This window comes from Pithys albifrons, chromosome 1 (assembly GCF_047495875.1).
Source record: "Pithys albifrons albifrons isolate INPA30051 chromosome 1, PitAlb_v1, whole genome shotgun sequence".
In the NCBI taxonomy this organism is placed as follows: Eukaryota; Metazoa; Chordata; class Aves; order Passeriformes; family Thamnophilidae; genus Pithys; species Pithys albifrons.
The window spans coordinates 80,617,454-80,640,807 of NC_092458.1; the positions used below are offsets into that span (position 1 = coordinate 80,617,454).

General features: G+C 36.5%; 1 protein-coding gene across 22 annotated transcripts in view; it reads right to left on the reverse strand.

The window, feature by feature from the left end:
• Nucleotides 1–23,354, reverse strand: part of DLG2 (discs large MAGUK scaffold protein 2) — a 1,023,852-nt gene that overhangs the window by 237,261 nt on the left and 763,237 nt on the right. For all 22 annotated transcript variants that reach the window (XM_071556365.1, XM_071556356.1, XM_071556345.1 and 19 more), the window contains one exon: nt 4,430–4,498. In XM_071556365.1, the coding sequence (XP_071412466.1) occupies nt 4,430–4,498 (69 nt within the window). The remainder of the gene's footprint in view (nt 1–4,429; nt 4,499–23,354) is intronic.

Genomic DNA, 23,354 nt, shown 5'->3' on the forward strand with positions numbered 1-23,354 from the left:
CCTCCCTGCTCCCTCCCTTTGCCTTTGTTGCATGGTTTCCAAAACACCAGGACCTGGCAGTGGCAGGGAGCTGACAGACCTTCCTTTCTCCAATTTCTAGTCCCTTATCTCCTCAGAACCTCGAAGAGCTGCACACATCACTATGACACCTGACCCTGTGAGGTCTGATCCCTGATTGTGATGTTAATTAGCATTATCCTGCTGTAATTTTTTTTAATAACAAAAATAAGGAAACCTCCCTCTTATCTCCTGCTGTCATACTGATCATCACAGTCCAGAGAGGTAACTTTATGTTCATAAACTGAGACAATGCTTTAGCCTTATGCAGTGTGTTCATTATCACTACGTGTAATTGATTAGTGACTTATTATTTATTGGTATACTAAAAACAAGCATTCAGCCTTCAGTGAGATGTTCATTTACCATATCACATAGCATTATTTCAGTTACTCATTCTGCTTGAAACAAGTATTTTGTCCATTTATTTGACTATGAATTCCTTGGCATTTCTTGCTGACTGAATTTTGGCATTAACTGTAGTAGCAACGTTTCATTCTAATTTTAATACTGACTAAAATTTTAATGCATTTATTCTGCAAGCATCATGTCTAATTTGTCACAAACTTTGAAGTATATTTAATCTGAGGGAACTTTCTGGGAGCCAGGCTTCAACCTCAGTGGTGAGTGCATGAATGCACTGGCTTATACATGTGCAACTGCATTTGTTTTGTAGGAAGACCTCTGGACTTCAACAGTCTTTCATTCTGTCTTGTATAGAGGAATTAAAGTCTGCACACCAGGCAATGTTTTCTGCTTGCAGATAGCGAGATGGAATTGGCATACAGGAATAATATCATACTTGAAAAACTGCTCTGTATTTTTACCATGACACCTGACATTTACTTTAAATGCACAGGAGTATGTCTCTTGGGTTTGAGAAATCTCACTGATTTCTAGAGCAATAATGTAGGGCAGCTAATATGCTCTTTAGTTCTATAAAGGAGATGATTATTCTTGTCTGCTTATTAATTTATACTCTCACATAATCACTTGTCTCTCTTCCTTGTTCTAGGCGGTGCCTAATTTACATGATAATAATCAAAATAAATCCTGAAAACTGCACCTCTGTTCCACCTGCTACACTGAGCAGAGGCAACCCCATACTAGAAAGCTTTGCTTTGCATTCTGCATTTAAAAACTATTGGTTCCATATTGAAACCACTTTTCTATCAACTATTACAGCATTCCGTGGCTCTGTTTACCATGAATGCTCCGGCTTTACAGTATGTAAACAAAGCTGGATGAAATGGAAACTGGTGACAGGCAACTGCATTGCACTGTCAGGAGACAGGTAGTATTCAAAGGCTCAGAGAACACCTAAAAATTGCAGAGCCCCTAAGCCATGTTTTGAAATAGCAATACACAGGCCACTAGTAGCAAGCATCCAAAATTACGTTATAGATGACACTTTTGAAACAGAAAGCAGTCTGTAATATCTGTCCCATTTAGAATAAAAATTCTTACCTTTAGTTATGGTTCAAATGCTGTTTATTTACACGTAATTATTTATATATATTTCAGATTGTCACATTGACAAATAGGTGTAATATTTCCATCAAAACACTCAATCAAATAAGCTGAAATTCCAGTTTCTTAAAAGATGGCTGGCAGAATTCAAAATGCAATTTAGTCTGGATGCCAACTGCAGGGAGAATAGCTATCAGCCATCACTAACATTACAGCTTTGTGCAATAGTACACCAGGATTTAAAAAAATAAAAACAAACAAAACAGGGCTTTTTTCCAACAAATACTTTTCCTATTTTGAATACTTACAGCTAACATTGTTCATTAAAACTAAAAAACTCAACCCCCCGAAACTTCCAAATTCAAGCCTTAAGAGTTTTCTTGTTTTTAAACCATGCAAATAAACCATTAGCAAAATTACTAATGAGATAATGCTAATGAGGACCTCAGACACCTCTGAAGTTCATGCCTTTATACACATAATAAACCTGTACACCTCAGGTACAGTTACTACACTGTCAGGAATACATGGCTTGAATATAAGGAAAAAATGTTCTTTAAAAATATCTTTATTTTTTCCACCTTGCTATTAATTTTGTTGCTGTACATGAAGTCTACAAAAACCCTCCCTAAAAAAAAATAAAATAGTTTTATGTATGAATCCATTACCTAGTTGAAAAAATTATTCAAGTTTTTAAGAAATGTATTTTGACCAGCTCAATTACCACATATTCAACAGGGTGGAAAGGACTAAATGCCAGTGAATGCAATTCCCTCTTTATTGCTTTAACCCACTGAAATCTAATTTCTCATTCATAGGACCCAGTAATTATATCACTTCAGTGACTCCACAGTCATTCAGACAGAGCCAGCATGCAGGGTACAAATGTCAGCATGTTGCTAGGGATGCCTTGCAGGTAAAGCAGCTGTTTACAAAGTGCATCTCAAAAGCAATATAGTCTCCTAAATGCAGGACTCTACTGATGGAAACACAGTTCCTGAAAGAGAAAAATAACTTTATTTTGACCTCAAATTGTATTAGCTATAAACATACTTAGCAGCATGGGCTCCACAAAAACATTAGAATAAATCAGGCTTAAACATAATGAAATATTTAGGGCTGAGCTGATTACTCATTGCTGCTCAGCAGTGGACTAGTCTAACAGTCCCATTTTCCTATGAAACATGAAATATTGTGAAATGAAATATGATGCCGTGTAGGTTGATTAGTAATAATTACAAGCTGATATACTTCTGCCTTCTGAACAGCAGGAGACCTATGGTATCAATTGCAGATCTTCTGCCCTCTAATGATTCACACAAAATATATATGCCAGTTGTCTGTGTCCAGTCCAGATTATCCAATTTATCTAAAAATTCATGTAGACAGATTGATTTCCAAATTTCAACAAGAGCTTAAAGCTAAAAAATGCCTCCTAAACGATGGAGTCCAGTAGACCAAGTCAGAGACATCAAAATAGAAATTCTTGCCTTAAATCTCGATTGAGTAAATTGGTTTTTATTCTTTACTCCCTTTTTTTTTTCCAGTAATGATCAACAAATCACTATTTCCACCACCAAACTCATTCCTGCAGTTTTATTTCAAGCATCAATTTATTAATGAGTTGACTTGTGGAAAATACAGGAATTTATTGTGACTTTCTCTGTTGATTAGAGAGAGAAAAAAAGAGAAGAAATCCAAAAGGAGGGTGTTTAAGCACTGAGACTGGCTGTCTGGAACTTGTGCAACGTCCACATTTGGTGATAGTCACAGCCTTACTGGTTAAGACCCTCAGAAACCTGATCAACCTTAGAACTGGCCCTGCTTTGAGCAAGATGGCTGGATGATGAGGGCTTTATTTATAAAATTAGCTTTTAGATGATAGCCTTTAAGGCATATGCACCTATACTGTAGCAATTTCATTATTCAGTCTAATTTTCAATGAATAATTACTATAGCTGCCGTACACATTTTAAATAACTTAAAATCTTGGATCTAGATAAGAAAGAAAAAAATTGAGTCTTGTAAGAAAACCATTTCAGGCTTCACTGGATTATTTTACACATCTGCCACTTTGTTTTGTGACTACACCAGAGTACAGTTGTAACAGAAAACAAAATACAACAAAATTACATCTTTCCTCTGTGGAGACTTTGTATTCTCAATTCTATCACAAGAATGAAATGCTTTGAAATAGGACCTGAGAGCAGCCAATGACAAATTACTACCTATGCCTAGAAAATATTTTGAACAGTTCCACATTTTTATTGGACATTTTTTGTCATTTTTATTGACATTTTTTGTAAACAATGCCAGTCACTGCAAACAAAATCTGTGTTAAATACTAGCCTTTGTAATATTATAAAGATGTAAGAATATTAATTGTAGTTGTGAGTTATTCACATTTTACCCAATTATATTAGTTGAAATTGACTCAGCTATGTACCCAAAGCTATGCTTCATATACACAGTAACACACTAGCACAGGATGAATATTTTCTATCAGTAGTTCTTCATCCTTAGTTTTGGACACTGCTTTGTCAAAACGAAGTCATGCATACATTAAGAAAACAGAGTAAGACTTCACTGGGCATTTCCATGACTAGTGAGAACCATCTGACAGCTAACACAAGTAAACATTAACACTAGTCAAGTGAGATGAATTGAAGAATTGTATCCAATATATCTCCATGACAGATATTCTCATCTCCATGAAAACCAAACCTTGAAGTATAGGTATCAATAAAGGAGCAGTACTAACATGAAACAATTTATTGCTTCACCTCACAGACTTAAAACACTGCAGTATACAAAACTACATCTAGTTAACAGCTATGTGTATGTGAATAGCTCAGTAGTATCTGAGAGCTCTACAGGCAGCTTCAACAGAGAATCATCTTACCCTTCCACAGAAATGGTCCGCTGCAAGCTCACTGTGGGTGGCCGCGTTGCAGTGCTGTGCTGGGAATGACTGTATGACCAAGGGAGAATAAAGAAAAGCATTTGTTAAAGGAAGAGAAGTTTCCTATGCTCTTATTGTCTCTAGCAGTTCAGCTAATGCCAAAATAGGTATGAGATTTTTTTACATGTCTAAAGAATTTTTACTTCAGCAATGCTCATTTTTTCAAAAAAGGGCTCAACCATACAATCTCTCTTGCTTAAAATCAGCTTTCATTTTTCATTAACGGCAGACAATTAAGAAGACAACTCCCCTTTATATTCTTACTCTTTTTTTTGTGTACATATATATATACAAACACATAGTTTAGTAATTAAAAATAACTTAAATGCTAATTGTTCTGATAAATATACTAAACATAAAATGCAAATTTAATTTCAGAACAGAAGGCAAAACAGCAAATGATAATGTTATCAATCTAATTCTCAATGTTTCTCAGGAAGAATTCTCTGTAAAAGAGGTCATGCACTCCTTAGAATTGTACCATGATATAACTTCAACACTAACTCTATCAGATTTTAGGTAGCTTGAGTCTTTCATCTGGAATTTCATCAATCTAGGACACAACATTTAGAAAAAAACCCAGGTATTTTCCAAGCAAAACACAGACTCTGTGAAAGGAAATTCTTTTTGATTGAAAAGCCTTAGGTCTAATGGCTTCTTATATGTTATACTGACATGATTAAGAAACATAAAAAATTACAATAATTATTATAAGACTACTCAATATTCATTAACTAAGGTATTGTACTGTTGTATAATAGCATTGTAAATATAAATAGATAACAACACATCATCAGTCAAAGGAAATTTTGTGTAATAAATTGTATTCCTTATCCAAGACAATCTCTTTAAATATAATATTAAAAAGCGGAAGCATCTGGGTATATCTTCTGATTAGTTTAAACAGCTACAGCATGTAGTGAGGCTGAGTATTACTAATAAAAAGTACACATTAAAAATAAATCTGTAGGTCATTTTTATATCACTGAGTCTACCAGCTTCAGACTTTGTCTTATTTTCAAGCTTTGTACACATCTCACGCTGTTTGTTCAGAAGAAACACATCTTATTTTCAACAAAAGCTACTTCATTTGACCTTAGTGAGCAACACATCTATTTTAGATGCATTTCATCCTGTAGCATAGCCAGTACTGCCTGTCTGATGAAAAAGATGTGATTTTTTTTGTGTAACACGTAGTGTTGGACACATGCTATCATGCCACAGGGCAAACAAAAGATCTGCTGATTCCTGGTATTCTCTGTTGTGCTCTTGTTTTAAGGTAGTAAACTTCTGTATTCATCCTTACTCAGAGAAGGTTTTAGAAGGTTTGTGAAAAAGTATTCCCCTACTAAGAAGGGCTACAGAGTTTTTTACCTTTTTTATAGTAAAACATATTCAGGAGTATCATGAGTTTCTGGCATCACAGTGTGAACAGAACAGTTGAGTTGGACAAACATTGCAGAATATTTTAAGAATATTGGTTAATATTTCACATTAAGTTTGAATCTTGAAAATTACTTAGGATGTGTATAAACTACCCTTTTTATAGTGGTTATGCATTTTTAAAACTTTAAAATTTGTCATCTGTCCCCCTCCAGAACTGGAAGGGAACATACATCCTGACATTCCTGTACTGTTTACTCATGTAAAATTAATAATGAAGAGAACAGCTTCCCCTCTGAATTTTTCCCCTGTACACATCAGTCAGAAGTGACAGAGTAGAGCCACAACTCCACTTCTTTCCGGTGCAGCTTGACTGCTAAATTTTATTCCCTGAAGTTGAAGAGATTCAAGAGTATGGCTGGTGCAAGGCAAAAATAAAAACAGCAGAGAGGAGGGACAACAAGGTGTGTCACAAGCCTCTGATTCACATTGTACGTCAAGATCTGTTCCCAGGAGAAGAATGGCAGAGCTGTGCCTGAGCTCTGCTGCTGATGCCAAATCCAAAATAAGACTTTAAACAAGCAGTTCATGCCCTTGCAACAAAGCCTGGCAAGGTAGCAACTTAAGGTTTGATTCAGGAACTTGGTTCATTTCACAAATGTTTTGCAGTGTTATGGTTTCTGAAGGAGTGTTGTCTTAGGAAAGGGAAGTGGAGGAATGACAGCTGATATGGCCCTTTGCCTTACAGCACTTAAGCCATCTCTCCTTGTTTCAGGATTTTCTCCTTACTACATCCACAGCATAACTTTTATGACCAGAGCTACAATGTTCATCCAAGCACAACTATCCAAACTGCCCTGAGTTCTGAAAGCTGACCAGTTTCAAAAGGAACAAAATTACAGAAGCCTTAAATGTAGGCCTTTCAGCTGCTAAGTACAAAACCCAAATAATTACCTATTTATCTATAGAATTAGTAACTAGAGACTGTCACCAAGCCATATTGAATAGTAAGCCCTCGGGATATGACTGTTTGGATATTGCAAGTTAAAATAAAAAAAAGGGCTACATTCAACCAAGCAATTTACAGAACAGTGAATTATTGCTCCTGCTTGAAGATTCAGAATGAGGAAAGGGACTGGTGCGATCACTGTTACAGACTCTCAGTTCCTACAGTGATGCTGCATTTTACTGATGAATTCAACTACCTTGGAGGACTGACAATACAGACTACTGTGCAAAACCTGAAGGTTATAACCTCTCCATTTCTAAATATTTTGCATGACTGAATACAGACTGAGATTTTTGTCGCTATTCTACTCAAAATGGCCTTTACAGAATCAGTAAAAGCTCTTTTTATAAAAGATCTCTTTGACATCACACACTTTTCTTTAACATAGAACAAACTGCCTATATCAACAGACATGTTGAGATCTAAAGCTGGTCTTGACTGCACTCCCATAAATTTATTACTGATTTTACTATTAATGTATGCTTTAAGAAATGGACAACCTTTTATTAATGCAAATTATTATTGTTTAAAACATTTTATGTCTACTTAGAAAGGTTGATGAATATGTTATTTATGATCTATTTAAGGAAACTCACTGTTGAAACACAAACTTTACATGACAGCAAACAGTATTTCTAGAAGTGATTAGGAGCACCAGATTACTTTATTTTGGGAGTTCAGTCAGAAACACTTAAAAATCCTGATTTTCCAGAAAAAGACATTCATCCCTTTCAGAGGACTGCATGTGTAACATCTCAGCAGAAGGGTAAGGTACCCCAAACTCACTAACCACTCTCCTCAGCCTCTTAGGAAATCATGCTGTGCCACCACATCTGCCTGGTAGTTATAAAATCATAGAAATAATAGAAAGGCTTGAATTGGAAGAGGCCCTGAAGATCATCTAGTTGCCCTCACATCATATTGCTATAGCTGGGGCAAGAATCAGCAAATTAACAAAAGGATTTTCCAGATAGGTTGTCAAAAGAAAAACATTCAGAGGGAAAAGCAGATCTTGGGAAAACATATTTAATGCTGGGGTGAAAAAAAGCTTAGGATAGCAGTATTTTCCATTCTATAGGATACTCTACTGAGTAATGTAATCCCATTAAAAGTATAAATTGAAGCAATTATTTCAATTCAGTATTCTTCTGAAATGACCAATCTCTTAAGCACTAGATGTCATCAGCATTTCTTCACTGGAATGACTACATGACCATGCAAAGCTGTACAAGGAACCTTACAACCCTCTCCTTCCATGCAAGGGGCTCAGCTATCTGTATTTTCCACTCACTCAAGAACTTTTCCCAGTCCTAGGGATTTGTGACATAGCTTTCAAATGAGCATTCACCTTATTTCATGAAAATAATTCAGACCTGGTGAGATGAAAACTCATGTCTGTATGTAATTATAAAAATCAAGTTTGATGCTTCATACAAGCTTATGCCTTCTAAGGTATCCTTATGAATATAACAACACCTAAATTTATAAAATGCAGTTTAACCATTGCTTGACACAAGTGACTATCCAATTGGAGACAGAAACAACAGTCTGATATGATTCCTAAATGACTTACTGAGAAGATAACCTCCTGGTGAATTCTACCAAGCTGGTGGAACCAGCAGAAAGCAGCTTAATGCTTAATACAATTGTGCATGTGCCATGTCTTTTGTAGCACACAAGAAAGTAAAACTTCTGAGTTACTGCCACCAGTGTTTTCTATGGTGAATGCCTAAACATAGGCACTTATATCCATATTGAGATATGTGGGTAAGTAGCATAGTTTTACACTCACAGATCAAACTATTCAAAGAGTTTTGACGTTCAGGCTTATAAAAATGCTACCCTTTTTCTGAAATGATACAGAATGAACCTCTTAATAGTTTTAAAAATAAAAAGTAACACTATTTCAATATACTACGCAGTACTATAGCCACGATGGATTTTCTCTGAAGAAAAGAAACTCACATCCCGTAAAATACCAATTTTTAACTAATTCAATATTATTTTAGTTCACTGAGACACGGGGAATTTACTGTGCTTGTAAGACAATTCGTAAGAGTGAAGGAACAAAGAATGAGATTATAAATTAATAATAAGGGACAAAACTGGAAGAAAAGAACTCAACCTCTCTCTTTTAATGGGTTAAAGTTGCTTGTTGTTTTAAACTTATTTTTCAGGCAAGGTGTGACATTTCACGACCTCATTACATACTAGAAACAGAGCAGCCTTGCATCCACATATTTGTTTATTTATTTATTACGAAAATAATAACATCAGTAAGTATTATCGTAACAAAAAGGTGAGTAGCCAATCTCCTTAGTTTTATTTCTGTTCTATCCCAAGGATGCTCTGAAGGCACTTCTGCTGCGTGGGTGATGCTGAAACTGGAGGCAGCATCATAAAGCCTTCTTTCCTTGTTGGAGCCACATGAACTAACACCTTCCCTTCCCAAATGACACTTTCACCAACACACATGATGGCAGTGAAACCTCTATCTGGGATAAAAGAATCATGTCAGGGAAATATTTATCGTATTTTAAACTTCTATAATGCAAAAGTATTGACAAACTACAATTAAGGGATCAGACTCAATGACACTCAAATCAGTTCATCCCAAAGTCTACCTATACACTGATGGTAGAAGAAAGACAGTTGTTACAATCTAAAATTTGTCCTCTTTTATTTGTAAAAACCACGATACATTCTCTTTAAAAATAGAGTACTAGAAAAGTCTTTAGCTTTCCTCTCCCAACCCACCTGCTATCAACAAAGAACAGTTGTCCTTTACTTGGTATAGCCCTGATTTAGGAATCCTTTTTTTTTTTCATATATCTTTGTTTTGACAAGTCAAGACTGACAGCTTAAAAATTATTTGCTTCTTAAAAAATTGGCCTGCAACTTCTCATAAAGAAGCAGTGAAGCAGCCAGTGGCACAGGCTGGGTAGAGACCTCTCTGAACACTGGTTTCAGAGCAGCCTTCTTCAGGTCCCAATTCTGAAACTGCCACACAGAAGAAAAGGATGCTAACTCCATTTGTCTACCAGTACATTCTCTGCAGGGAAAAAAAAACCCGAAGCAAACAACAAAAGCACCCCCGAAACCCAGAGCTCTGAGTTATTCTCTATTATTCACAATACTAAAAGGAAAAAGAGTGATAAATGCAATATTGAAAAAAATCCACTGGAGACCAGTAAAGGGAATGCTTATACTGTTTGTTTTTATGATGTATTCTCAGCATGTTGTTTCTTATGTCAAGGACTGAAGGTAGCACTGCAGTTGTTTATAAAGCTTCTAAGCCTTTGCTTTGATGGATGTAAGAGTTTAAGAAGGCAACATGCTTTAATTCCATTAATGCAGAGCTTTAATTCAGCTCAGTGAAGTGAAGCCTGCTTTTCCTGATGCTGCCAACAGCTAAACTTCTAACTTAAATGAGTTTTTGCACTCCTGTGGGATTAATTAGAAGACCAGAGATTGCTTTTTTTGGCATTAATTTTATCTCAGCTGCAAACAGTTTGATAATATCCAGTACTGACAGTCACTGACCCATATTAGAAGTGTCAAACTAACCAGACAGTCTCCCATCAGAGGCAAATAGGAAACTTCGGGGAATATGACATTCAACTCTGTTACATTCAGATCACCCCCAGGTAACAAAGCCAAACATGAGATGTAATATGGTTTTCACACACAGGCACATGCAGTGAGGATTTTAGCAACATAACTCAATTTTTAAAATGGCATCTGTACAGGTATTCTACAAACAGCATTGCCAGGCTAAATAACTACCCAGTGGAAAACAGAAAAGAAACAAAATGAAAGATTAGGCTGTCACTCCTTTTTTCCCTTCCCTGCTTCTCTCCCTTCCCCTAACAGAATTCACAAAGTGGCTAGCCACATTCTGCGATTTAAAATCTTTGAGCTCTTGCAGCCCTAAACTAGCATCACACAGCAATAAGGAAGAATGCAAGATGAAACTGTGACTCACAGGTATGCTTCAGCTCCTGGAATAAAGCTAATTATCCACCTTTGTTAGCGGTGTGCCTAAGTCAGTACCTATCTTCAAAGTGGTGAAACATCCACTGACTTCCAATCTACTCCCTTATGGCTGAGGTAACTGCAGGAGATAATTATAACCTTTAAAATACAAAAAGTATGCTTATTTGAGAGGAATTTTTATTTCAGCTTGAGACTGCAGCATTTAAAACAGCCAAGGACATTTGGAATGATGTGGGGAGAAACAAAAGTAATTAGGAATGTTGTTTAAAGGACTAGAGTGGAGAGGATATACTTTTGATGCAGTTCCACATGTAATGTTCCCACTTAGGGTTAATACAGACTTACACAGTATTGTGAAGAGCATAGCACTGAGTAAATTAGGCATAACAAGTGAAAAGCACTACAAAAAATACTGTGCAAATCAATACCACCTGAAGGGGAAGAAATTTGGGGAATCATTAAGACCTGTTTTAATCAATCAGACATGGTACCTTGCTCCTTTTGGAGGTTATATTGTTTCAGATGTCACTTTTAGATACTAATTTATGTTATAACATACATCTTTTTAATGTTGTTTAAACTCCTTCCTTTCATCTCATCCTCCTCCTAACTTACTATGTTCCTTGTTTATAACTTCATCTCATACTTTGGACAGACTTGGGTTTTTAGAAGTGCCTAACTCTCCACATCATTCCAAGACATTATATTACTGTTAAGTAACCTCAAATCTTCCTACCAGCTTCTCAGTTACCATTGTTATTTGTGACCCTGTAATGAATATGAGGAACTATAAACCTCCTTCTGGGAGCTGAAATACTCCCTGATGAAGTTAGTTTGAAAATTACATCAGCTGAGGACTGAGATTTACATGTCAAAATATTTGCAAGAAATGAAAACCACGCAGGTCTGTAGATTAAAAAAAAAGGATAATAGAAGAAGGAAAATCCAACATTCTCAGTTGTTTAGGCAATACTGGATGGAAATGACCCATTAACACAACAACTGAGTTTGGCTCTTATCACAGTTGTGGAAGAGGATGCAGCTTTATTTCCATGAATTTAGTTAGCATTTATTTAGAAATTAGAAAAAATTTTCCTGATGTCCTTTGCATGGCCTCACAACTACTACAGCTTTTGGTATTTGCTACCACTCCTGATACAATGCTGAGCTTTCAGTTCCTCATGGGGAAAGCAGCTGTCATCCTCCTTCCTACTCTTTGACATGATGCTTATGTTCTGCCATGCTGCTACACTCAAATGTTGTACCTCACTTACTGTTCACTGTCACTCCTAATTCTCTCCAGCATTAGTGCTTTCCAAGCACCACCACTCCAATGAATTGCACAAGATGTAAGACACTTGGAGACAGTTTGAATTCTATGTGACAGAGCAACAACCATTCTTGCTGGGTAAAAAGAAATCATGTCCCCAAAAGGAAAACAAAGGTACAGTATAGAAAAACGTCTTAATCAGTCAGGTCTTCTGTGATGTAATAGAAAGAAAGATATAACTTAGAAAAAAACCTTCCATTAAGGTTGTCTGGAGAACACTAAATAATCTGATCATGTTGAAACAGTTCAGAGGCAGAATGCCAAAGCTTGTGGCACTAGACAGTCATTGGCTTCTTCCAGTCATTCCATATGGCTGGAAGAAGTCATTCAGCTTCTCACTCATTTTATGTACATGTATTGGATTGGCATGAGAAGGTTTTGGTAGCCGTGGGGCTACGGGGGTATCTTTTCTGAGAAGCTTCTGGAAGCTTCCCCATATCTAACACAGCCAGTGCCAGCCAGATTCAAAATGGACCCGCTGTTGGCCAAAGCTCTGTCAGCATCAGCAACAGTGGCAGCGCCTCTGGGATAATATATTTAAGGGGCAAAAACCTGCAGCCAAAGAGAGAAGTGAGACTACATGAGAAGAGCAGCCCTGCAGACCCCAAGGTCAGTGCAAAAGGAGGGCGAGGAGGTGCTTCAGGTGGTGAAACAGAGATTCCCCTGCAGTCTGTGGTGCAGACCATGGTGAGGCAGCTGTGCCCCTGTAGCCCATGGAAGCCCATGGTGGAGGAGAAATCCACCTTCAGCTCATGGATGACCCTGCACTGGAGCAGGTGGATACCCAAAGGAGGCTGTGATGCCACGGAAAACTCACTCTGGGGCAGGTCTGCTGCAAGGACTTGTGACTCCACAAGAGATCCATGTTGGAGTAGCCTGTTCCTGAAGGACTGCACTCTGTGGAAGGGATTCATTGAAAGGACACATGTTTGGAGCAGTTTGTGAAGAACTGAAGCCCCTGGTAAGGACCTCTGTGTTGGAAAAGTTCATGAAGGACTGTTTCCATTGGGAGGAACCTCACATTGGAGCAAGGGAAGAGTGTGAGAAAGAAGCAGCTGAAGACACACCACGTGATGAGCTGACTACAAACTCCCATTCCCTGTCACTCTGTGTCCCTTAGGGGAAGGAGACAGGGAAATCAGGAGTGAAGTTGAGTCTGGGAAGAAGAGAGTTGTGTGGAGAAGGTGTTTTAAGGTCTGGTTTTATTTCTTATTACCCTTTCTGCTTTAATTGGCAATAAATTGAATTAATTTCACCCACTTGAGCCTGCTTTGCCCATGATGGGAACAGGTGAGTGACGTCTCCCTCTCCTTATCTCAATGCATGAGCCTTTTCCTTGTATCTTCTCTCCCCTGCCCAGCTGAGGAGGAGAGGGATAGAGTAGCTTGTGTGGCACCCTGCTGTCAAGCTAAGATAAACTCCTCACAGTTCTTCCTTGGCTTTCTTGCTAAAACTGTCAGTATTGTCCTACTAAAATGAGAAGAAAGAATACATGTATACATATGTTTATAGTCTATACATATGTTTATAGTCTTTCGCAGGAAGTACACAGCAAAATTTCCACCAGTAACTGTCTGTTGTATGGCAGCTGCAACACACAGCACTCACCACTGTCCCATAAACTCACTTCTGATGTATTTCTAGAGTTGTGCGTTGCTTCCATAATGAAACATATTATTGCTCACAGAACTTACTAGGTTTTGGTGCAATTAACAACATAGTATCTGCACCAAAATTGCTTTCCAGCTTAAGCAAATGTTGAAGGACATTAGCAAGGACTTGAAAAGTAGGTCCACTTTTAAGTAACTTGGAATGATAAAAAGTAATATCTCAGCACTTTTAGGAAAATTTAGGCACAATGGGAAGAATCATATAAGATTTGCAATCCAAAAATACCAAATTCCACATCAGACATGTATTCCACAGTTGCATTGGTTCAATGGTGGGAGGAGGGAGGGGTGAGGTGGGGAAGGGATAAAAGAAATTGTTGTGGAAATTTTCCAGTAAGGAAATAGCTCCTATTGTCTAAAGAAAAAGTGCACCTAATCTGTAGTCTGTGAATACAGCATAAATTCTGAAATACTGTAAACTGGTAAAATATTCACAGCAATGTTAACAGCCAGTAAGCCTTGAGTGTTAGAAAGAGTTAAGACCAGAACTTCTAGATGACCTGGCTAATTACTGTCGATAGAACTGAATGAAATGGATTATCTTTGTCAAAATTCAATTTCATTGAAGATATGTACTCAATAGGAGGATAAGAAATCAAATAGTTAAACAGGCATTTGAAAAATCTAGCAAAACTTCACATTTTCATGCACTTTTCCACCACAGTCCACAGAAGTTCATTTAAAGTTAGGAATACCACACATAATATCATTGAGGGCTCCCATCAGGAATCAGAGACACTTAATTCCAATTCAGGATCCAAAAAAAAAAAAAAAGGAAGTATAACATGAGTTTAACACAGCAATCTGTCAGAGTAATCTTGTCATTAGCAAAATGGACAGAGATTATATCTTAACTGTTATGCTGATCTTACAATACTGCATTTGGTACCTAGAAAAGCTTAGCCTTGCTTTCTCTTTTCAAGGGAGGTTGACTTTGCACTGAAGATGACACTTGAATTCATGGGACTTTTGTACTGTATCTGCTTGTTTTTCAAAGAGTAGGGAAAGAGTCTAATGAGAGACTTAAAATAGCCGCAGCCCATTAAACTAATTTGCCAAGTTTCTATCCCTCTCCACCCAAAGAAAAACAAGTACATAAAACTTTTTTCATGCTAGTCATTGAACTAAATTTTACTCATTCAAGATAAAGCATATGAAAAGTAACAATTACTTTATGTAATTTAAACCAAACATTTCTATACGTCATGAGATTCTGCATAATTGTATTTTCATTAAAAATATCCTACAGAAATTTAAGTTTTAATATTGTTTCTGTATGAATAAGTCCACATTCATTTACTCTGTGCTTATTAACTTTCATGTGTGCATTGCAATGAATTACAGTAACTGTCACAGTAAAACAGGCAGAAAAGGCGTATATTGAGTTTCCACAGAAGTGGTACATAAAAACAAAAAGAACTATCACAACAGAAATAACATTAATTTACAATTATTATTTAAAAACTATCAGAACACCACACTTTATATTGCAGTGACTCCTGGTACTGTGTTTACGGCACCTGTGTGATACCTTCTGATAATGTTATCCCTCCTATTTGGATATACATTATCTCTGTGCAAGCTAGGAATATGGGTTGAATGTGTCTTTTTTTACAGAGCAGAGGTGAGAATGTAATCCTACATAAGCTGCTATTCAGTCTCACTTTCTATGTCATTCAAAGCAGCCCAGCATGCAAGTGTGCATTTGCAGCTATACCAAACACAAAACAAAAAATCCCAGAAAAATACAGAGTGGAAAAAAGCAAACACAGAAATAATGTAATGCACATAAACAAACAACATTCCAGCAGAATACAGACAAACAGCAGGGAATGGTAATTTGAAAATGCAGAAGTATAAAGAATGTGCTGTCAAAACGAAAGATAAATAGTGAAGAAATTCAACAGTTTACGCTCTTCTGTTTCTATTCTAATCTATATACTTTGATAGAAATGGGACTTCCTCAGCATTTCATGGGAAACGTTCAGTGTTTTACACAATGAGGTCTAAGGATGAAGTATACACTAGAATTAGATTTAAAAAATTAAAAACCCATTAATTTTTCTCATTCTGGGGTCACTTACAGTGGGAGTGTCAGGCATAAACATCTCCCACAGGCGATCACCATAATATCCAAGCACATTAGTAATTTACTTTGCTTGTCTTTGATTATAGGCCACAGATTGGATTAGATGAATGATTTATATGTTCCATTATATCAATCCTTATATTCCTAAACTCATATAAACCACCATTTATTTAAAGATACTTGGTAAAATCAATCTTTGAAGACATATTCAGCTAATTAGGAAAGAACTGTGAAAGGACTTTATGAAGACTTTTACTCTAAGCCTGTAGTAGATACTAAAGTGAATTCTGTAGGTATAAACCTAATAAGGTAAATCTCTTAACACATTAGAATCTGGTTTTAGAAGATTCGCAAAATTAGCAAGCACATATACATGACTGAGCTGATAAACAGTCCATTTGCCATCCTTCTGGGAACTGACTTCATGTCACTATGATACTTAATAGTCTAAGCCTGAGTTTCCTTCACTAAACATTTCAAGTATTTGTTATTGGTTAGGGTAATTTCTTATAATTACAACCTTCTCATCACTCAGCCAGCAAACTCCAGGTTCTTGAGTTGTTTTAAGGTTTCTTTGATGTGAAGATATTTCTTCTACTTTCAAGTTTCATTTACTAGATAAAGAGTTCTATCTAGAAATAAGTATCTCTTTGTTGATACAAACAAATCACTTCTCTCTGCAAGTATCTTTGTACTTTGATTCCCAAATGTTTTGGCCAGAACTAATTGCGCTGGATACACTCAGATTTAAAATACTGCTGCTTAAGAGAAAACATCTGAATGACAGACAGACAGGGAAGCACAAGGAAAGATGAAACAATCAATACAAATGGTCAAGTTGGTTTTATACCAGCAATTCATCTAGCCTTAACTAGCACTAAACCCAGAATTCTATTGCTGTTTAGGACTGTGAAAAGAGATAGCCATGTGAGGAAGCTATTTTTGGAGATGAGTATCTTGTATTGGTATTTATCCTGTGCACATGAACTGAGCATTTTGCTTCAGTTCTCCATGTGTTATTTTTGAAGGACAAAGCAGTTCTGCTGAAAGCCTATGAATACCCTGAAATCAATGAACACTTCACATATGAAATATGGATTACTTAGATGATACAAAAAAACAATGGAGGATAAACCCATGCATTGGATGGTCACCCCTATTTTCAATTCTAGAATTCACTAGATTGGCAGGACATTCCATGGCAATAGGCTCTTGTATTAAGAATTCCTTTGATATACTATTTATTCCAAGTTATGCCTCTCTTCCAACTTATCAGGGAAATTTACTATTGTAGAAAATATCTGTTTAAATAACCATATTTCTTAATCAATGGAATCCTACAAATACACTTGGGTGAATATACCTCACGAAACCCTCTTTCTCTCATTACCTATGGATATAAAACTCGCATTTTTGTACCCAAGTTAAGTGGAACATTTTCATTGTTTTTTCCTTCTGAGCCAAAGACAGACCTGGAGACATTCTACACCTTTAAGGCATCTAAATTCATTTAAATTTGTATCTTGTTATTAAACCTTTGATAAGTACTGTAGCTGCAGAATCCTTTTATATACCAATCAGATTGCTACACATCAGTCCCAAATAGAAACTCTTCCCTTTAAATGTGAATGTAGATATATGTATTTTGATCATGGCAATCCAGACCTGTTAAAATATTCTTACAGTAAATGTTACACTATGCACACCTCTGATTGAGAACAGAGGTAGAACTGGCAGCATTTTACAGAAAAAATACAACACAATTTCTTCTCAAATTGCACTTCTTATTTTCTACATTATATAAAGTCAAGGTTTAAGCCTTGAGTGATGAAATGCTAATATCAGTAAAAAAAATGTATTAGGACCTACTTTAACTCACTTTGCTTTTCCATGTTAGAAATATAAAGGGTCTTTACAATACTATTGAATTCCTGCATACTAGTTAATCAGTTTATGAATCGACATTCCCAAGTCAAATGGTAGCTTCCACTTTTTCCACTGATTTTATAACTCAAATGAAGCTGTCTCAAATTTTCAAAAAGAGAATTACACTGGTTTAAATTACTATGTTAACTACTAAAATTTGAACTTGGACAAGGCAGTCTTGCTTTGTATTCTTTGCTGTTCCTTTTGGTAAGCAAGTCTGAAATTTCCTAGCCTCACTGAGGATTTCGTTTAGAACTATAGTAAAGCCATTTACTCTCTCCATTTGCCAGCTCCCTGTCTGTAAGAAAAATGATATGTCCAAACTCTTACAGTGACTGAAGCCATATTAAATTAGCCATAACTAAAATTAATTTGTGCTATTAACCATTTCTGTGTGCAAGCTGAAGAAATCCTGTCATTTTCTAAGTTGCATCAATGTTGTATTTCTCTTAGTTGACACTAACTATACTGATTTTTTTATTTTAAAGTGGTAATGCAAGAATAGCAGAACTGGAAAATTTGAACATGAAAACATGGACAAATATGAAAAAAAAGAAATCCAATGTGAAAAAATTACTGCCTATTCTTTCCTACTGAATAGTATATTTACATTAATTTTTATAAAAATCCTCCCTCTTACTACTTAGTAATTACTTAAAACAAAATTTTATATTGCAGCACTCTGTTTTAAAGTTTATTCCCCAGCAACAGACCATGCTGCTTGATTTATTGAAGACAACAGCAAATAGATTTACCAAACTTTTAAGAATTTATTTGCCATGTGATGCTATTCTTCATGAAGGATGCAGAGTAGTACATTCAAATCCACTGAAAACTAACTTATATCACATGGCTTGGGATTTAACCTTGACATGAAACCTGCTTATAGTATTATGTTGCCATGTTTATTCTTGGTTTAGCTCTAACAAAGTCAGGTAATTGCCCTTTGCTTCACTGAGCTATAATTTGATTTTGGTACTGTATTGCTATTCCTTTGTAGACACCTGCTGCTTAATCCCACTTTTGCCAAAACACAAAAATCCACTCTTCTTGTGATTAATTCAAATCACTATGGTATTGTGCAAGATTGTATCAGGAAAAAAAAAGGAAAGCCAAGGAAAAGAAATCAGTTGACCATGATTCCTGTGTTCTTATCATTGTCAGTACTATTTGAATCTTGGATTTTTTGTTCCAAAGAACAACCTCAGAGTACCCTAACTGAAAGACCCATTCTGCAATACATGGCATATCAATGTGAAAGCTAATTATTGAGCGATGACTACAAAAAGTATCTGGGAAACCAGGCAAAATCCATTAGGAAAATTAAACTCAAATTTCCATCAGGAGTAAATTTTCCTCTTTGTGTATTTTCCTTTCTAAATGTTGTGGACATACCAAGCAGGAGAAGCTTCAGTCATTTGAAACTCAAGATCCTAGATAGCACCTGTGATTTCAGTGACTTTCATGAATGCATCACTTACTTTTGCTATCTTTGTAACACAAGAGCTTTTATACACTTTGAGTGAAATAGTAGAATATATGAAATGGTTGTAAAGGTTTGATATGAAAAATTAGTAACCTTTGCTCACTGCTGAATCTGAAATGCCAAAATCAAATTCTCTTCTGCACGGTGCAATGACAGTATTACGTGAGTTTGTATTCTAACCAAACCTGTATGACTTCTACTTCCAACCAAGCCTGTGGAGCCATGCTCTTGCCACAGATACTGCATAAGTCCTCCTACCTGCAACTCTTAGTCACTGTACCTTGAATAGGCTCAGAGTCTGATTACAGCTTATGTAGCGTTCAGCAGATCAGTAACTGAACCATCTACACATGTTGCTGATTATACCCACGTCAGCTATAATCAACGTGGACATTTACTGCAAGCAGGTTAGACTGTTTCATCAGCTAACCTGCCTTGGTTGGAACCGGCTCAGGACTATGGTATTGCATTGGGCTGCACAAGTGCACCATACTACCAGTGAGTAGCAGCAAGTGCTTCACTGGGTACTGCACCCATGCAGGCTTCAGTGCATTTCAGGTGCACATGCTAGTATGCTTTCTCTTCACACCGCATTTATGATGGTTTGTTTGCCTTTTAGGAAAGCTCATCTGACGGATACAGTAATTGCTATTCAGATGTCAGAAATAAGTGTGATCAAATTAACAGCAATTGGTGATGTGCAAGACCATATACACAAGTGTACTCTCACATGAAGAGTTGTATCCCTTTCCCTGCTCCCTACTTCATCAGTGTAGTGCTTTCAACAGCATAAAAGGAAGAACTATAATGATCCTCAAAAGATACAGCAAGCACCTCCCATTATCTGTGGAATGATGCATCTTCTACGTGGAATATGGAAATACTCTGCAAAAAGACATTGTCTATTCATCTCCCTGGGGACTGCAATGTTTCTGTTCCTGTATTTCCTTAACAATATTGAAATTTTAATTTTGAAAGTCAAACTAAAACTTCTTTCCTTGTCAGCTAAAAAATGTATTTTAACATCTTGTCACTTTCACTGACCTTGCTTTTTCAGTTGTAGTTTTATGCACTATAAGCATTATTTAAAAAAAAATCAGATAAGCTAGCTGCTTCTGGTACTCTTCTTTAAAAATGAAATAAAAACCTTTTAAAGTATTCTTTTAAATCCCAAAACATTAACAAATTCTACATGCAAAATTACAATGACAATTTGGCTAAATTTGAGTTCAACCCAAAAAGGTCAGTTGCATAACAAGAGTTTCACAAAATTCAGGGACGTTTAGAGCTTGTAACTCTTTGTGTGGGGGTTTTTTCCTCTTCTTCCTTCTCAAAACAACTAGAAAACTTTTTTCCCACTGACTTCATATTGATCCAACAGCTTATAATGACCATGACTTTTGATGAACTCCTATGTCCATTTTCCTACTACTGCAAATTGGCACTGAATATCTCTGCATACATACATATGTTTTATCGAGGGCAGTTTTTTTCTTGGCCTTTTCAATGTTTCCTCCCAAAACCTCAAGCTGACGATTTCACATTTCATCTGTATTTGGGTGTAATAAATATCCCTTTTTCTGCCCTCCCTTTCCTGCATTTCCTGCCCCCTGCCCACCCTGTGCTATTTCTTAAATTAATACAGTATTAATGCTCTGACACTTATGAAACTATACTGAAGTACAGGAATTGTATAACTTACATTTTCAAAATTTTAACTCTAAATCTCACCCCTTCCCTTTTTCAGTTTGAAAACCAGGTTTCAGCATTTTCAAACTCCCAAGGATTTTGGTTCAGGTCCCAAGTCCTTCATAGGTAGTAATAGGAAAAGCACCCTCTCGTGTAGGGACATTATCATAATGATAATAATTCAGAAGAGCTTTCATTTGTTGTGTTGTTTTTTTAAATCACATTTGGGGAAAATTTCAGATGCAAGTATTGAAGCAATATAGTGGTAGGTGAGCTCTACAGCCTCAGAGCTGCACAGTAGGTGTCTGAAATGCCACTAGTAAGGAACAAATGTATTAAAATATTTCTGTCTTCCTCCATAATAAAGCTTTTTTATTTCCTGCAGACACACACCTCTAAAACATTGAACTCAGATATGAAAAAATTACAGTTCTTAAAGAAGCTATGGACTTGGAAGAAAAACTGACTGCAAATAGACACAACCCTTGTCTACTGGGTTAACTTAAACTATCCTTCCAACTCTGAATGTATATTGTGAACCAAAGTGGAATCTACAGCAGAAATTTTAAAGTTTTGAAGTCATATTTAGATGTCCGTGCAGGTTACATATTTAGTTTAGACTACAAGAAAAAAAAAGCAAAAACCAAATAATTTTTAAGTAAGCATCAGGAAGGTTTTTTTTAAACTAAGTATTTTTATGTTTCTGACTATTCCATTAATTAGTATTTTATACTTTTTGAACCAAAGTGCTGTGAAATCAGCCATTACAAGAGATGAGAAGTTAGTTCAAACAACTCATTCAGTTTTGGAACACCCTCCACAGTGTCCTCAAATAGGCTTGCAGTGTCATTGGCCTGGCACAAACTCAGAGACTGCTACCTCCTGATTTTGATATCACAAATATATTTTTAGATATATCCTGTTCAAAGTGAGACCTTACTTGACTTGACAAAATGAACAGCAATGGACATATTTGCAAGCATCTACACAGAAAGTTTATATCAACAAAAAAAATGGGGATAATTAAATATAAAATAATCTGGGGTCTGACTCAGTACTACATTATTCCAATGGGACAACTGTAGTGCAAAACAAGACTAGCGCTGGGCTGAGGGGAAGGTTCATTATTACTGTTGTTATAATTCTCTCACATTACCCTGACAAACTACAGTGCTATAATGAGGTCCCATCTGCTTTGCATGATGCTTCCTTTCACTCCACTTAGTACTAATGATCACTCTTTTTTTTATGCAGTGCATAAAATTTTGCATATCTCCACCTGTTGGAAATATAACTCCAAGGGCTGCTGGTGGTGTCACCTATTTCAGAACTGGACAAAATTGAAGGAAAGTCTTGATTTTCCAAGGTCATACAACTTGTCAGTTCCCAGCTCTTTTCCCTTACTAGAAAGCTTTCTTCCTCTTTTCTGTGCAGCTGCAATCCTGGAAACTATTCTTCTCCCAACAGACAGAGAACAGGGAGCCACAGGGCAGCTTTATTTACCCTGCCTCCACAGTAATATTTCATTTCTAAGCTCAAAGAACTCTCTCTTGGGGTAAAAAGAGTAATTTGTTCTCCAGGTTAAATTTATTCTTGGTTTTATTGATGAGCCAAGAATCTAGCAATTACTGTGACAGATGGAGTGATGATTTTTATGATGTGGAAACTTGTCCATAGGAATGACACTGAAATCTCCAACCCCATTTCTCATAGTGGCCTTTAAGACACTTGTCAGGTAATAATTGTCACTTTCATAACTTTGGACAAGACTTGAATTAGTCAATGGCTCCATTAGCTTGTTACTGCAGTGCTCCTATGCAGACTGACACTTTCTGACAATTTTTTGTCATTTATTCTTGAGTATACTTGAACCAGATATGGAATACGTATTTAAATTTCTCCCTACACTCGGAAGAATTAGAACATTTTGTCTGGAGTTTTAGAGCCCTATCATTTTGGAAAAATTGTCTCAAGGGGATTTTCAGAAATCAGAACAAGATGTTTGAGAGGGTGCTTATGTATACTGAAAACAATACTATGTCTCACAGAAATGACCATTTCAAACAATGAAGTTTTTGTGGGGACTTGGTTATGAACTGATTGGATTTTCATGAGATAGTCAGAGGCATCACTCCCACCTTGTATCCAGCCAGTAAGTGCTGTAGCCAGTGACAGTGGTGAATGGCAGCATCTGAGGCAGACAGCATGTAAAACTTCAGTTTTGAGTGTCATGGCCCACCTCAAGCTTCCCATACCAGACGACTGAATGCCCTGGCCAAAATCATCA